Genomic DNA, 17,344 nt, shown 5'->3' on the forward strand with positions numbered 1-17,344 from the left:
AAAAATCTTGGGCTGACAAGAGAGCAGATTTTGATAATGAATAACCACAGAATGATAAGATGTAGGAGCATGACCTAGGGGAAGGCAAGGACAGCTTGGAAAAAGTGGTACTTGCAGACTCAGATTTAACAGGGGTTCAGGCAAAGAGATTGAGTGATAAAAGTGAGTAGATATAATTAATTTTACATCTCATCTCATAAAAAGAGAATGTGCTGTATGGTTAACCTCTCAGGATATTGGGAGATGGTACCAATGTTTACAAATTCTGATCAAATTCTGGTAAAAAAAAAATTATGCTTAAAACACTAAAACAATAAAAAATAAGTTGCTTCATTTACACAAAAGCTTTTTTACTAAAACATCGAAAAACTACATGATGATGAAATAATACAGAGTACATAACAAGAAACTACAAATACTCAGTAAGACAAAATGATGAAAAGGATGAAAAAAACTTGGAAGTCAGGTACTCAGCATAACTAAATACCTGTGATCAAACTCTGAACAAAGTGAATAATTTGACATATAAAACAGGGTTTTCCATACCAGGGTATATCTTACCCTTATAATACTGACTCAATCTCAATAACAAGTAATTTGACACTTGTTTACTTACTCTGACCAGACATAACGGCACTGGTAAAAGGTAAAGGAATAACTTAGTGCAGTAATCTTGAAGAACATGATTATTTGCTGCTGTAGACACAGACAGTGGACTGAAATAAGGAAAAATGCTTGAAGGAAAGATATGGGAATTTATAAGGGAAAGATGGAAAAGAACTTGCTGCAAGGGAAAAAATATTCAAGGTGACAAAGAAGCATTGGCAAAACATGCAGACATGGTTTAATGAAATAAAACCTTGACCCTACCTGACTTGGCAAATCTTGACTTGTATTACTATCAGGATCCATGCTTAATTTGCGACGTGGACGTTTCCGAACCCTGAACTTTATTTCGTTCATTCTGATAAAGGGAGTCTTCAAAGGTCCTGATTCAATTTCACTTGATGCTTCATCTGTGTCTGGTTTTGATATATCGGCTTTTGAGTCTGCTTTGACTGTATCATCTGAGCAATGACTTTTACACACAGTGGGGTCTCCAACAAGCGATGCTTCTTTACCTTCATCGTCAATATCAGTGGAATACGAACAAATCTCAACACCAGTCTTCATCTTCTTCTCTAGAGAATCAACTTCAACATTACTACAACAAGGACTAGATGTCTCTCTAGATCGTTTCTGTGAGGTAGGACTTATGACTAGCATTTTTTTTATATGTGATTCTATTGCTCCCTCTTCTCGCCCAGCAGAGTCCTCATCAGCAGACACATTTTCGTCTTCAGTATTAACATCTTCTGTAGTTGTTGCGTCACCTTCGTCCACGTCATCTATTTCATCTTCGGTTTCCTCCAGATCCTTTGCCTTTGGTATCACTGGAGAAAATCTACCATTTTCACATGACTCATCAACATCATCCTCCTCGTATTCCCAGTCTGACGGTGCTTTAATTGGAGATGCAGACCGAGGAGGTGAAAGCCAGGGTGGAAAGTAGCTGGGGGAAGAACAAGGAGAAGAATGACGTGAAGAAGGTGGTGATTCCCATGGACACTGACCAGCACTGATCGTAACAAAATGATTTGCTGGCGGTGAAGAAGGAGGGGAATCATATTTACTCTGGTGCTGGAGACCAGGTGGGAGAGTTTTGATGCTGACCTCTGTACTAGAGTGGTGGCTATGAGGCGAGCAAGAGACACTACCTGAATTCTGGGGCATGGTAATGTCACTCCTGGACTCAAGGGTTTACCATAAATTCCCACCTCTATATTTGAAGCCAACTTTCCACCTTGAGTCAGCACACTGCAAGAGCAGTCGTCAAGAGAGGTAACACCCGTAGCCTTTGCCTGTGACAAGTCTTTGTCAGCAAACATCCATCTGAACTTGACTTGCTTTTCTTCACCTTCCAAAGTCTTTTTGTTTGCCATTGCCCTTCAAGTTTCTCATTCTTCAATGTCCATGGCTTTGTCCTTCATTGTCAGATACCATAACACTTTTTTCTTCACACATACCCTTATCATCTTCCCCTATGGATGAGCCTGTAGCATCACCCTGCGATGAATCTGCAGGAGCTGTATGAACACAGAACCCTTCCTGTGATTGTCGTCTCACATTTCTATACTCCTTCATGACTTCGTCAAACTGCTCTGCCAGCAGAGGCATTATATTAGCCACAAGAAAGTGTTTCAGAATCTGAAAAGATAATAAATATGATATACATTAGCTTATATCTCTAAACTTTCCATGGCCTACAAATAGTTAAAACATAAAAATTCATTTGACCATTTTTGATATGACATACCCTCAAATATTTTAATATAAGAATGTACAGAAAACAAAGCACAAGACCATATCTCCATACTAAAACTCAATCTTAGTCTGCCAAACTAGAATGACTCATAGTGTAAAATAATCAGATTTATATCTTGCTCAGAATCAAAAGAAATGCATCACTGCTTCTGCAAATGTAAATGTTGCCACACACAATATTATAAACAAAAAGAAACATATGTGCTTTCTCAAAATGTGACAAAAGATAAGCATTCAACTGTAAAACATGAATAAATAAAGGAATTGTTTAAAAAAGATAGAAATTCAGTTATTTCTAATAGAACATGCAATAAATCAGTTTAAAAAATTTTGATGTATGCTTTCCATAATACTCAGAGGAGCTCATGTTCATGGAAGTAAAAAATTGCTCTCTCCCCATTGGGTGAATACTATTATTTTCAGACATGTTTTTATTTTATTTTATACAAACCCATTGATTTTATTTATGCCTGCATTGATGTCCCTAAATTTCCCAGGCTCAATAGTCTTTTTTTTTTGTCAGGCAGGAGTTCCTCACTGGACGAGTGGGTTGCGTACTTGCCTATCAATCTGGCAAAACCAAAGCAATCTATTTCTGGTGATTAGAAATTCATTTGTCGATACAATGTGGTTCGGATCCCACAATAAGCTATAGATACCATTGCTAAGTAACCAACTGGTTCCTAGCCCCGTAAAAAAATTTAATCCTTCCGGCCGGTCCTAGGAGAGCTGTTAATCAGCTCAGTGATCTGGTTAAACTAAGATATACTTAACTTTGTCAAGCAGGAGAAGGTCATCTCACAATGCAAGAGCCTCCTTGATCCTCAAAACCTAAATTTTTTGCTTAAACTCCACAAAGCAAGATTTGAAAGGGTGGAAGAACACTATACTAAGCACTAAAGAACAGTTAAACAAAACTGAGAACACCACTGCAGATTCACTAACAGTCAAAGGCAATTGGCACTGGGGAACATTCAGGACATGAATGTAGTAATTTATACGACTGATGAGGTTGCAACAAAATCAAATGCATACTATATAATATTAGGTGTAATAAACAAACTCAAGCAGAAGGATTGTAAGAAAAGAAATACAGAATATGCACAGTCACTGACTTGGATGAATCAGAGGGATAAGTTAACTTCCTGATACGTATGCAGAATTATATTTAAGAGTTTTTACTGTAGTGAATAATAAATAAGTTAAATAGTTTAAAATTAATTAAATAAATTAAAACTAGTAAAAATGAATCTGAGAATGCTATAATTATAAAGTTAAATAAAACAAACTTTACCAATAATAAAGTGTCAAGTTACCTTACTTTTCCTCCTTGTACCTAAAACCAAACCATAACTTCGATTCCAGTAAGTGCCCTGAGTAAAGCAAGATCTAAGAGATGTATCAGTGAACTGTTTGGTAAGGAGAGAAACGAACAATGAAACACCCCCACAGTCTAGCACCTGTATCCAAGTTCGTCCCACAAAAAGCGGGGGATAATTGAAATTACTTGAGGGACCAAATCCCTCGCAAAATTCGCACAGGGCATGGATTAGTTTTTCCTCACCTGAAAGAAAGCCTCATATAAACACTCATACAAAAATACAACCTCAAGTACCTACTACATTAGACATCTTTTCTCTAAATATTTTCACTCAAATATGATAAATTCTTAATAGCTACATGAAAATCTTGCATTTTTAGTGCAATTTTTCATATCACACAGCTTACAAAATATTTACATGCATCAAAAAAGGATTTTTAGCTATCCGCCATCTACCATTGATGGTAGTGAGCATTCTATTCCTACTGAACTGATAATTTTTTCAATTGGCCTACTTTCCCAAGAAGTATCTGGCACATACATGCAAGAGGTATATATTTCGGTAAAATTCTTTCAAACTCTAGTGAAATAAGAGATGAATTAATCCCTACTCCTTATATGACAGGACATTTGAGTTTTAAAATTAAGGAGCCCTTTCTAATTTCAAGCTTTGGAAAATGAGTCCCTTGCACATTACAAGTGTATATAATGGGTGAAAAAATATATATAATGAGGGAGCTTAAAAAACATATATACAATGAGGGAGCTTAAAAAACAGACTTACGACATCAAACACTGACTAAAAAAATATATTTTTCTTACTTATATCGTGCACTTTTCGATTCATCAACTCTGCGACTATAATTGATGGCGCCTGAGCCATTGCAAGGTCATCCATAAGTTTTGATGTCAACGTAAAATTACTGTTTTTGTTCCTTGAGCTCTGGAGCATGCCCAGCACGATTTTTGTTAATCATATCATCCGAAGGACTTGCTCTAGCAAAGAAATATCCCCAATGTCTATTGTTTTCAATATGGTCATATTGTCAGTACCTTCCATGATCTGCAACAAAAATATAAATATCTAAGATTTCTTAAAATATTTACCTCTCCATTATAAAGCTTTGACTACTGCTGGCCTGGAAATAAAAGCTACATAATGGTGATGCAAGGTTCATTTTAAAAATGTAAAACAAATTCAATAACATCACAATTTATAAGAGATAATTCAGGCCAAAAGTAACAGTAAAATATGCAGTAGTCATAATGGATAATATGCACCATGAATTAGTTTCATGTTTCCCTGACTCATTTGCTTTTTTTACCTCTGTTGAGTAAGGCCAAGTAGTGATTGTTTGCCTGGGACTAAAATGTTATTTGTGAGCTGAATATAGATTGTAGTTAACAATATACTTGTAAAATATCATGAGTCAGTGAAATGGTGAAGAAATCCACAGTGGTGTATATGCAAATTTATATTTTAGAAATATATATAAAGAAGATTGTTTTCAATAACTAGCTCGATTCTCCTTCTCAATCTGCTGAGAAGGAGAATCAAGCAGGTTCTCAAAAGCTCTCTTCTGTATATATATTTCTAAAATATAAATTTGCATCTACACCACTGTGGATTTCTTCACTAAAAGTACTGATAAAGTAATTACTGAGCAGAATATAGCTCGTAATTAACAATACTGTATATGGAACAAAACTCACCTGTTTCAAACATGTTGGATGGGCAATGCGAGAAAAGTGAGTCAAGGCTTTGAAAACCTCCTGCATCAGAAGGCTGTTAGAGGATCCAGTTATTGCATTGCAAATGTGAAAGATGCCTCTTTCATTTACAATCTTTCTGCAGTGCTCACCACTGTAAGCTATTGATCTGAAAAGGAGGAACTAGATTTAATGTAGTACGTTCAACCCTGCACACACAAAATTGTTTGCTAATTGTTAATTTTGCCTATATGATAATGATATTGTTATGATACAATAAAGTTTTATGCATACTTACCTGGCAGGTATATATATAGCTTATCCTCTTATCGCACTGGCAGAATTTCAAAACTCGCGGCAACCGCTAGTACACTGGTAGTTCAGGTGATCGCCACCCCGTTCCCGTGGCGCTGGTGCTCGGAATCATTCCCGTTTTCCTCAGATTTTCTCTGAACCCTGTCTCCTGAGGGGAGGAGGGTGGGAATTTAATTATATATACCTGCCAGGTAAGTATGCATAAAACTTCATTGTATCATAACAATATAATTTTTATGCATGACACTTACCTGGCAGGTATATATATAGCTGATTGACACATTTGGAGGTGGGTCATAAACAGCAACATCGTCATAATTTAAAAATTAGCTAATTTTTAAAATTACTATTAGGTTCCTTACCTGCTAAGGTACCTGACTTCGTAGGTCCTGCCTCTTAGCCTGCTAAACCTTAGTAGCTCTCAACTAGGATGTGACCTGTTTGCTGAGAAAGCTAATAACAAGGGTCTGACAACTGGACATGACCAATTTGCTGACAGAGAACCCTAGCCCTCATTTACCACGGGCATTCATGCTAGGAAAGTTAGTCACCTGAACCACACACAATCACTATAACAAAATCTAACACCATAAACTGAGCAGGCAATAACCTTCTCAGACAACCATAAAACACTATAACCTAATTAAATAATAGCCTAGCATGTTAGTAGGTTATGGGGTGGAAAACTCCTTTGCCCAGTACTGTACCTGAGGATACGTACGGCCTAATGTTTGACAATTATCAAAAGTTGTCTTCACGTCTCTGAGGTAATGCGAAGCAAAGACCGGAAGTTTGGTCCCTCCTCCAAAACGTAGAGTCTATAATGTCCTTTGAGGGCTAAATTTTTTCTGATGCCAAGGACGTAGCTACCGCTCTCACTTCGTGAGCTTTAAACCTTAAGCAACCGAAGCATTCTTCCTGGCAAAGCAAATGTGCTTGTCCTAATGACTTCTCTTACAAAAAAGCCATAGCATTTTTAGACATGGGTCTAGTAGGATCTTTCACAGAACACCAGAGAGAACCTGAGGCCCCTCTAATGCTTTTTGTCCTTTCTACGTAGTAACGTAAGGCTCTTACTGGGCAAAGAACCCTTTCCTGTTCTTGACCTACTAGATCAGCCAGTCCTGAAATCTCAAATGACCTTGGCCACGGATGTGAAGGATTCTCATTCTTGGCTAAGAATTCCTCCTAGAACGAACAAACTGCTTTGTTGTGCTTCCATCCTACTTGTTTGTCAATAGCTTGCAGCTCACTAAACCTTTTAGCTGTAGCTAAGGCTACCAAGAAAATAGTCTTCTTCGATAGCTCTCGTAAAGAAGCACTGTCCATCATAGGTTCAAACCTATCCGTTTCTAAGAATTTGAGTACGACATCAAGATTCCAAGAAGGAGCTCTGCAATGTCGATCCTCTTCGTATTAAAAGATCTGAGAAGATCTCTAAGATCTACGTCATTGGACAGATCTAATCCTCTGTGCCTAAACACTGAAGATAACATACATTTTGTAACCCTTAATGGTTTGATTTGCCAAACCCACTTCCTCTTCAGTACAGAAGGAAATCTGCAATTTGGGTCACAGAGGTACTGGATGAAGAAATCTTCCGATTCTTGCACCATTTACGGAATTCTCCCACTTCGCTTGGTACACTTTGATAGTTGAAGCTCATCGTGCTCTGCGGAACTGCCTTCACTGCTTCTCTAGAAAACCCCCTCGCTCTGACAAGTCTTTCGATAGTCTGAACGCAGTCAGACCGAGCGAGGGTGTTTTTGTGGAACCTGTCGAATGGGGTGTTTTGAGAAGAATCTACTCTCGTTGGGTAGACTTCTCGGAGAATCCACTGTCCATTCCAGTACCTCTGTGAACCACGTTTGGGCCGGCCAGTATGGAGCTATTAGAGTCAGCCTTGTTCCTTGACTTTCTCTGAATTTCTTCATTACCCTTCCCAAAATCTTAAACAGGGGAAATGAGTACGCGTCTAGCCCCGTCCAATCTAGTAGGAAGGCATCTACTGCGACTGCAAGAGGGTCCGGAACTGGAGAACAGTAATTCGGTAACCTCTTCGTCGCTGCGGTAGCGAAAAGATCCACCCACTGGGCTGCCCCAAAGCTTCCACAGCCTCTGGCATACTTGTTGATGTAAGACCCACTCGTCGAAAGCACTTGTCCCTCCCTGCTCAACAGTCCGCTCTGACATTCTTCTCCCCTTGAATGAACCTGGTGAGCAGGGTGACGTTCTCTCTCTCTGACCACAGAAGAATCTCCTTCGCCAAGTTGCAAAGCGTAAACGAGTGGGTCCCTCCTTGTTTGCGTATGTATGCCAGAGCTGTGGTATTGTCCGCGTTGATCTGCACCACTTTGCCGCTGATCCACGGTCTGAACGCTTTCAGAGCCAAGAAAATCGCCATCAGTTCCTTCCTGTTTATGTGCCAAGCTTTCTCTTCTTCGTTCCAAAGGCCTGACTCCTCTCGAGGGCCCAGCGTCGCTCCCCAGCCTAACGTCTGACGCGTCGGAAATAATTATCAAGGTCTGGGTTCCTCTGCTGGAGTGACGTACCCTCTGCTAACCTTCCCGGGGCTAGCCACCACTTTAATTCCTCCTTTATCTTTAAAGGAATTGGAAACAGGAAGGAATCTGGTTGCGATCTTCTTGGCCAAACTTCGTTCAGAAAGAACTGTAAGGGCCTCATGTGAAGTCTCCCTAGGGAAATGAACCACTCTAACGAAGAGAGTGTCCCCAGCAGGCTCATCCACACTCTCGCCGAGCATTGGTCTTTTGATAGGAATTCTTGCACTTTCCGAAGGCCCATGGTCTGCCTTTCGGGGGACGGAAAAGCCTGAAAAGTCACTGAGGGATATCAGAATCCCAAATAAACTAGCTCCTGTGTGGGGATCAGATGTGACTTTTTCAGGTTCACCATCAGACCCAGCTGCTTTGTTAATTCCAATGTGAGGTCCGTGTCCTCCAGACATTGCTGCTTTGATTGTGCTCTTATGAGCCAATCGTCCAAGTAGAGAGAGACTCTGACTCCTAAAACAGATGAAGCCACTCGCCACGTTCGCCATCATCCTTGTAAAGACTTGAGGGGCCGTGCAAAGCCCAAAGCAAAGGGCTATGAATTGATATATCTTGTCCTGGATCACGAATCTCAAATATTTTCTGGACCTTGGATGAATCGGAATATGGAAATACGCATCCATGAAGGTCCAGCGTCACCATCCAGTCCCCTGGACGTACCGCTGCCAGCACTGAATCGTTCGTCTCCATCGTAAACTTGGTCTTTTCTACGAACAAGTTTAGCTGACTTACGTCCAGTACTGGCCTCCAACCTCCTGAAGACTTCAGTACCAGAAAAAGATGGTTGTAAAAACCTGGGGATTCGTGATCCAGAACAGGTTCTATGGCTCCCTTCTCTAACATACTGACAACCTGATGCCAAAAGAGCTCTCTCTTCTCTAAATCGATTAATAATGGCCCCTAGGGCTCTCGGAAGCTGTAGCGAGAGGTGGTTTCTTTAGGAAGGGGATCTTGTAGCCTTCCTTCGCTACACTTACAAGACCAAGGATCCGCTCCTCTGCTTTGCCAGACTTCCCAGAAGTCTAAAAGTCTGGCCCCAACACACGTCTGGAGGACTTCGAACTCATTGTTTGGTTGAGGTTTTCGAACCTCTTTTGGCAGGGACTCTTTTCCCTCTAAAGGCTGGTCGGGAAAAAGTCCTACACCGAAAAGGGCTGCTGCTGTGCTGTCCTTGTTTCCTTCGGTGTCTTCTTACCACCTTTGAGGGCAAATACTTCCTTACTGAAGACGTCAGCAGGTCCTGTGTAGCCTTCTGTGTAAGGGAAAGCGCGATATCCTTAATGATGTCCGGTGGGAAAAGCTGTCCTGAAAGTGGGAGAACATCAACTCCGACTTTTGCGCATTCGAAACTCCTTTAGCAGCGAAAAGAGCACAAAAGCGATCTTTTCTTCAGCAACACCTGCCGTAAAGAGTGAAGAAAGCTCATTAGCCCCATCCCTCAAAGCTTTGTCCATATAGGACATAATGCTTCTGGGTAAATCCAAATCAGAAGGTTCTTCAATCTCTAGAGTACGTGCCAAAGACCCCCAACGACCAATCGAGGAAATTAAAGACTTCAAAAGTCCGATAAATGCCCTTCAGCAAATGATCGAACTCTGATTGAAGTCCAACCACACCTTGGCTGCGGTGTAGGGCATGCTTACGGGAACTATCCACGATATTAGAAAAGTCCCCCTGGGAGGAGGCAGGAACTCCCAGGCCAAGACTTTCCCCCGTAGCATACCACACACCAGACTTCGAAGCTAACTTGGCCGGTGGAAAAGCGAATGAAGTTTTCCCCCCTTCTCTCTTCTCCTTCAACCATTCATTTATGCGTTGAAGGGCTTTCTTAGCTGTGATCGACAGCGTCATTTTCAAGAAAGTAGATTTCTTGGGTGCTTTCGTCTTGGAGAATTGAGACAGCGGAGATAAGGGAGCAGAAGGTTGAAAATCTCCTTCAAACAACGAAAGAAGGCACTCAGTTAGCTTCTTGTAATCCGAGGAAGGAACTTCCACATTCTTGTCCTCCTCCGAAAAATCCACTAAGTCTTCATCCTGAGAAGAAATATCCTGGAAATCCAAATGTTAAAAACAATCCATATCGGGTTCCTTTTCCAAAGCTTGCCTGGAAAGCGAATGCAAAACTGCCTCCTTATCAAGCACTTCCGCGTCTTGTCGGGAATAAGGCGGATCAGCGCGCTGCCGCCTGCGTCCTGCGTCCACTGCAACCACTGCGTCCACCATGCGTCCATCATTCTTCCTCTTGCGTCCTGCTTCCTGCAGCGTAGGAGAAACGTCCCTCATATAGGACACACTGCGTCCTGGATTACGAGATAATGCCGCCTGAGAAAGAGGAGGCAACGGTTTATCTTGCGTCCTCTTGGATGACTTAACTGAAAGAGAAGAGTCCTTACGTCTAACCGAAGGTTGTTCTGGTCTTTCCCAGGATTTAACAAGGACTGCTAATTTCTCCTGCATATCTCGTAACACTTCCTTAGTTTCCACTTCCTGACGAAACTCCTGAGGAGGCGGCGAACGAGGACGCACTGGGCTGCTACGAATAGGAGAGCGATCCTGACGTCTACGAAGCGCAGATTCTCTATTAGGAGAAAAACCGCCCATCTCACGGTTAGACACGTCTAAAGGACGAAAAATCTTCTTCCTTTTGATAGGGATTGCGTCCTCATCTTCCGACGAAAAGACCTCAGGGCTACTCCAACCCTCCTGTTCGTAAACTCTTTCATCCTGGGAAGAAGTCGGCATGTACGATCTCTTGAGAGGACGCGATTCTTCCAAAAAACGTCTCTTCCTTCCTGAAGCCAAACTATCAGAAGAATACACGCACTCCCCAGTCACGCCTTTTCTCTGGCGTACTGCTGCAGCCTGAGACATAACAACAGGACTGCCTGAAGGGACGACTGATCGTGAGTAAACCCCTCTCGCCTCCTTCGAACTTTTCGACATGCCTTCTCCCTTGGGTCTGGGAGCTTGACAGAGGTCTAGGTCTAGGAGCACGAGAGGGACGATCAGGCGCCCCCTCCACACACTGTCACAAACATTAATCACTTCTACTTTATCCGTTAATCGCTTGATCTGATCAACCCGATGGCGGCGCCAGGGCAGCGAACACTTTCACAATTTGCGGGTCAGTAGTGTCCTAGATACAGCAAACGGGCGCAGGAGAAACCTGGGGGGAAGGTGCTACTAAAATCTACATTTGAATGAGCTGGAGAAGAACACAGAAATAGAATCATTCAAAGGTTTTACCCGAAGAACCAGATCTCTCACTTCTAGACACTGATCTTCTCACCCGATCTTTTTCCAGTCTTTCAACATACTTCACAAGAGCTTCCCACTTTCTCTTTAGACTCTCACATTCATTACACCTATTCTCCCACGTACATGCAAACTCTCGACACTTCTTACATACAGTATGGGGATCCACCGATGATTTCGGCAGCCTCACTTTACACCCTTCTTTCACACAAACTCTAAACATACTCCCTGAATCAGACATACTAATGCAAGATCAATTGCGATTGCCAAGCTAACTTTCCGAATATGATACCAATATCCAAAACGTCAGTCAACGAGCAGGAAATTCTATCAGAGAACCAACAACGATGTTGCCGGTTCGGCTGGCAGAGAAAATCTGAGGAAAACGGGAATGGTTCCGAGCACCAGCGCCACGGGAACGGGGTGGCGATCACCTGAACTACCAGTGTACTAGCGGTTGCCGCGAGTTTTGAAATTCTGCCAGTGCGACAAGAGGATAAGCTATATATATACCTGCCAGGTAAGTGACATGCATAAAATTCACGTTCAACAACTTGAGCAACCCTACCTTCAATGCTTTTATACTTCGCGCGTAGGCAACCTCTACTTTGTGTTTTTGCTTGGATTAATATTTAATTCATGGTTTTCATCATAACATTACTGTATGAAGAAAAGACAAATGGCATGCATTGCCATCTTCAACATTAGTTAATGATAACTGTAACCTCTAGTTTGTGTTTTTGCCTGAGGTGGTACTTGTTACCCATGGTTTTTACCACATATTGTATGAAGAAATGACTAATGGCGTGTATTTCCATCTTTAACAATAGTTAGTACCGATACCTGTAAACTAGTTCCGAGAACACTTAAGTAATCTGGAAAACAGTTTTTGCTAGGGAGCACTGTTCAATACCAATTGCTTAAGACCTAACTTTGACCACACAAGAAGCAGGGTAGTTTTCCATGACCTTTTTTGCAAACAAAGCATGCTGTGTTTACCAATAAATACATTATTTTAACCAACAAACACAATACAAACCTTAGTGCTCTTATGGAAGCACACTTGGTTTCATCATCTTTACAGGTCTGCAATAGGGTAATGATAAGTTCAGTGCATCCAAGCTTGACAAAACCATCACAACTGACTTTATGCTGTGACTGGTTACCTATAGTCCGAACAATCCTGTACTGCAAGGACTCGGACTTTGTGCCTTTCAGAACATTGTAAAGGTGAAGCACACCATTGTTATCGTTTATCTGAAAACAAAAAGAACAGATTAATAACTTAGTATAAAACACAAAAGAATATGCCTACAAGAAATATCTACATACATCCTTTCTTATATTTCTAAGAAATGTAACCAGCGATGGTAGATTTCAATAAATTCAAAGTAACCCAACAGAATGTGAACTAACCTAAATATCCGACTTCAAGTTTAAAGGGTAAGGTGATTGGTCACTTACAAATTGCAATATTTGGCTTCCACAAACACTTATGACATATGAAACTGAAACAAAACTTTATATGTGCACACTTTAATGATAGTTATCATAACACTGGCGGTACGTTTAGCAGTTAAAGGGTGGCCTCTTCTTAAACACAATGGTGATTGCACCAGGTAACATCTTCCTTCACAAGGGGAAAGTATTGTATATTGCTTCTCAGAAAAATAGACATGATAGATGATGAGCAGTATTGAAGATCTCTCTTACTTAAATTTGATACTTTTGACAAATACTTTCATAATGACATTAACCATTTGCTCCTGGCTTAGTAGATCTGTGAAATAATTCACATCTTACCTCAACTCTAATAGATGAGTCAGTACATACAATGCTGAGAATACTTAAGGTTCCATTAAGTATTTCTTCATTTGGACGCTGAACCAACTTTAAACACTGCTTAGCAATGCCAAAATTACTGCAAAGAAAAAAAACATCATGAACCAGAAAGCTCTTGTAGTTTCTTTAATTATAAATAATACTTACGATTACAGCATAAACTTTACACTCATGGACATATAAAATGAGACTAAGATATACAAAAAAACTAATATCAGTATAAAGTAAATTGACTCCGGCATCCCTTTCTCCAAGAATGAGATAACTTGACAAGAGGCATTAAGTGTGTTCTGCATTTTGATATACAATTAACTTCCTTTGTATACCACCAGAAACTATCTTTTGCATTATGTGGAATGTGACTAAAAGTTCATAAAGTACAGAGTTGAATTTGTACAAAAAACTGTACATACTGAAAAACATAGATTACTCACCTAAATATGCCAATGTTTTCATTGTTTGTCAAAAGCCTCTTCTTAATTTCTCTCAGGCCTTTGATTACTCTGTCACTAGAAGATGATCTTAGGAGATCAAATAATATTTTAGCCTTCTGTCGATCCATAACAATTACTGCAAGAAAAAGGAAAAACGAATGTACAACATGGAAAATTAGTCACAATAGTGAATAGTACAGTATTATCAAGTACATACAGTGGAACACCACACAATACTCAAGTATTTCACTAAAATAACCAAGTTTCAACTAAATAAACTACTATAAACATTGGTTTTTCTATAAGGGTTCTCTTCAAGGCTATGGTGAGTGAAAAGAAGTGTGTCTCAGCTGACTAAACTGTGCAACAAGTGGCCAAGATTACAAGAAAGAGGATGGGGAATCATAATCAGGTGCATGCTCTCCTTTCTGAGGTGGTAATAACCTGGCCAGCAGCTAAAACAAGCACCAACTGAGGGCAAGTCAAATGATTTATGTCAGATCCAAAAGGTATCACAGAAAATGATGATAGGAGAGAAAAGTAATATTTCTTTATTAGGCAAGAGACACACAGGATCATTTCAATTTCAGAAGTTTTAATACAGGCTCTTAAGATGGCCTGATATACCCAGAATAAAACTGTTTTAAGACACCTACACTCTCCGATAAGGAAAATGTTATATGCAATGTTAAGGGTAAAACAGGTGGGAGGATACCAATGGGATGACCTCTTGCCAGTTGGGAGCAGGTGTGCAAAGTTAGGCTGGCAGGAGCATATCTGTATTTCACTTAATTTGTATTTTCATCTAGTGATTAATTATTTTATTTGTTGTCCTTTTCTAATAACTGATCTCTTCTTTCTGTATTTCCTATTATCTTCTAACCTCTCTCACTTGTGCACCATATTCTTTAGAAGCTTCAATTTAAAGTCAATGGCCCCAGTGGCTTGTTCGATATGAATAGGCATTAATCTTCTGAATGATAATAATGACCTGGGGTAGGTTTGGATAGGGGATCCTGGCCTCCCCTAGTCAGGTAAGGACCCAACGGCCCAGGTTAGCTCAGGTTGGAACACATCTCTCTATTTTGCCCTTTGATTTTTATGTGCTCTACATCAGGTTAGGTAGGGGCGTCTACCAGGCCAGGTCGACCTGGTGCACTAAGCTAGGTTAGTTCACTACGATCCATACCTATACTTTATGCTACAACATTTTGTGGTATTCTAAATTATTTAGAGGAGGAGGGAGGCATTCAGTAGGTGACCACCCCTGGCCAGGTAAGGACCAGGCATTGAGGGTTAGGTTAGGTTAGGTTAGGATGCATCCCTGAAGGCTAGATGTCTTTGCTAGCCTACATTTTCATGCATGACCATTTTTTGTCAATTATTACTGTTGATCTGAATGAAATGAGAATTGTTTTAAGAGATTATATTGACGTTTGGGTTCCATACCTCCCTGAATGACATAGGTATTGCACTCGTATTGGTGTTCCAAGGTCTAAAAACCATGGTTTCCCGTAGGATCTAAAAAAATTAATTGATATGGGCTAGTTTGGAGAGAAAACCATAGTAAAAAAGCTGATTTTCATTTATAATATTGGCTAGAAATACATCTCGTAGACAAGATACCTGTCGTAAAAACGTATGGTTTAGGCTATTTATGGACACTTGGCTGCCTAGCCTACTAGGTATACTACCTATGGAACAAAAGTATAAAGTACCTACCCTATTACCTATAGCATTACTTACGGTTAAATTGTAAACATTTACCCTATTTTAATTAAGATTTATTGAAAGATATGCTTTCATCACAGCTCGTCGTGACTAAACACTGATATTCGGAAGTGAGGTAATCTACCATAAGATAAGTAGCTAGGTTAGGTACTCGTATACCAAGATAAGCTTACGCTAACCTAGACGACCATAAGTTAAAGCTTGAGACGCTAATTAACCCCAAATATTGTAAAAGACATCAATCAAACCTTATCAACGGACCCCAGGTTCCTTCAAGCCTTCAAAAACGGCTTCATAATTAAATTAACGACTTCGAGGGGACTTTTCTTCTTCCTATTGAGTTGGCAGTCGGCTCAGCAGCAGCTGGTACAAGAACAAGGTCTTATTCAGCGGCGTTTGGCGACCAGCCACACTTATCTCCCGGTCGTTCGGGACGTAAACAAACCTTTTTCGTAATTATTTATTACTATAATTCGTATAGTATAAGTTATTATTGTTATTATTAGTATAATATAAGTTATTTTTGTTAATGTATTATTATTTGGAGGGAGTAGACCCTCTTTCAATCAAGATCCATTAAAACAACGGCAGCCAGCGGAATTGCTTTAATATAATAATAAAGTCTTGTTAGTTCTCACTATACTATTATAAAATAGAATCAGTCCCACTGATGTTGCATTCTTTTAATAGATCAGTATTATTATTATTATTATTATTATTATTATTCTATTATTATTATTATTACTTATTATTATTATATTATTATTATTCTTATGATTATTATTATTATTATATTATTATTATTATTATTATTATTATTATATTATTATTATTATTGAGTTCCAAGGTGTTATCAAAAGGCGCCTTTGGCGACCAGTCACAATTATCTCTCGGTTATTCGGGATGTAAACAAACTTTTTTTTTTTTTTTTTTTGCAATTATATATATATATATATATATATATATATATATATATATATATATTATATATGTATATATATATATATATATATATATATATATATATATATATATATATATATATATATATATGTATGTATGTATGTATAACTGAATCACGAAAGTTAAGAACGTGATAAATCCATAAATAAAGATGTATGCCACGAAGGAAAAATAAACGAAGGAGGATCTGCGAGACCTTTCGACGTTAAACGTCCTTTACTGAGAAGAAACTGATATATATGAAGGAAAAGACAATACAAGAAGATTCGTATAACTGACAGATAGGGATTATAAAGAGATTAGTACCTAGAATCCGACATACCTGGAAAATGAGAAACCTTCCTAAAAAAGCATAAACAATAGGTGCAATTAAAGGTTTAAGAAAATCATCTCAGATACAAGGACAAGACAGTTAAAGGATTATAGGTGACAGCTATTCAGAACTTGGTAAACAGAACCATATTCACAATACATGTCAGACATACATTACATCAGTTTCTGCTCAGTAAAGGACATTTGACGTCGAAAGGTCTCGCAGATCCTTCTTCGTTTATTTTTCCTTCGTGGCATATATCTTTATATATATATATATACTATATATATATATATATATACTATTTACTTTTATTATATCTATATATTATATATATAGATATATACATATATTATATATATAAAATATAAATAGACATATATCTAATATATATATAATGATATATATATATATATATATATAATTATATAAGATATATATTATATGTATAGATAATATATACTATATATGGTATATAATATTATTTTTGTTTTTTTTTTTTGGCAATTAATATATATATCTA

At 39.0% G+C, this 17,344-nt stretch overlaps 1 protein-coding gene across 1 annotated transcript in view; it reads right to left on the bottom strand.

Moving 5' to 3' along the window:
• The window catches only part of LOC135218605 (uncharacterized), a 38,508-nt gene extending 22,577 nt beyond the window's left edge, over positions 1–15,931 (bottom strand). The window contains 10 exon segments of the mRNA XM_064255034.1: positions 871–1,715; positions 2,067–2,253; positions 3,713–3,748; positions 3,750–3,928; positions 4,508–4,748; positions 5,399–5,564; positions 12,578–12,795; positions 13,342–13,459; positions 13,815–13,950; positions 15,794–15,931. Of these exon segments, the coding sequence (XP_064111104.1) occupies positions 871–1,715; positions 2,067–2,253; positions 3,713–3,748; positions 3,750–3,928; positions 4,508–4,748; positions 5,399–5,564; positions 12,578–12,795; positions 13,342–13,459; positions 13,815–13,942 (2,118 nt within the window). The 5' untranslated portion in view covers positions 13,943–13,950; positions 15,794–15,931.
• Between the last annotated feature and the right edge of the window lie 1,413 nt (positions 15,932–17,344).

This window comes from Macrobrachium nipponense, chromosome 9 (assembly GCF_015104395.2).
Source record: "Macrobrachium nipponense isolate FS-2020 chromosome 9, ASM1510439v2, whole genome shotgun sequence".
Classification (NCBI taxonomy): domain Eukaryota; kingdom Metazoa; phylum Arthropoda; class Malacostraca; order Decapoda; family Palaemonidae; genus Macrobrachium; species Macrobrachium nipponense.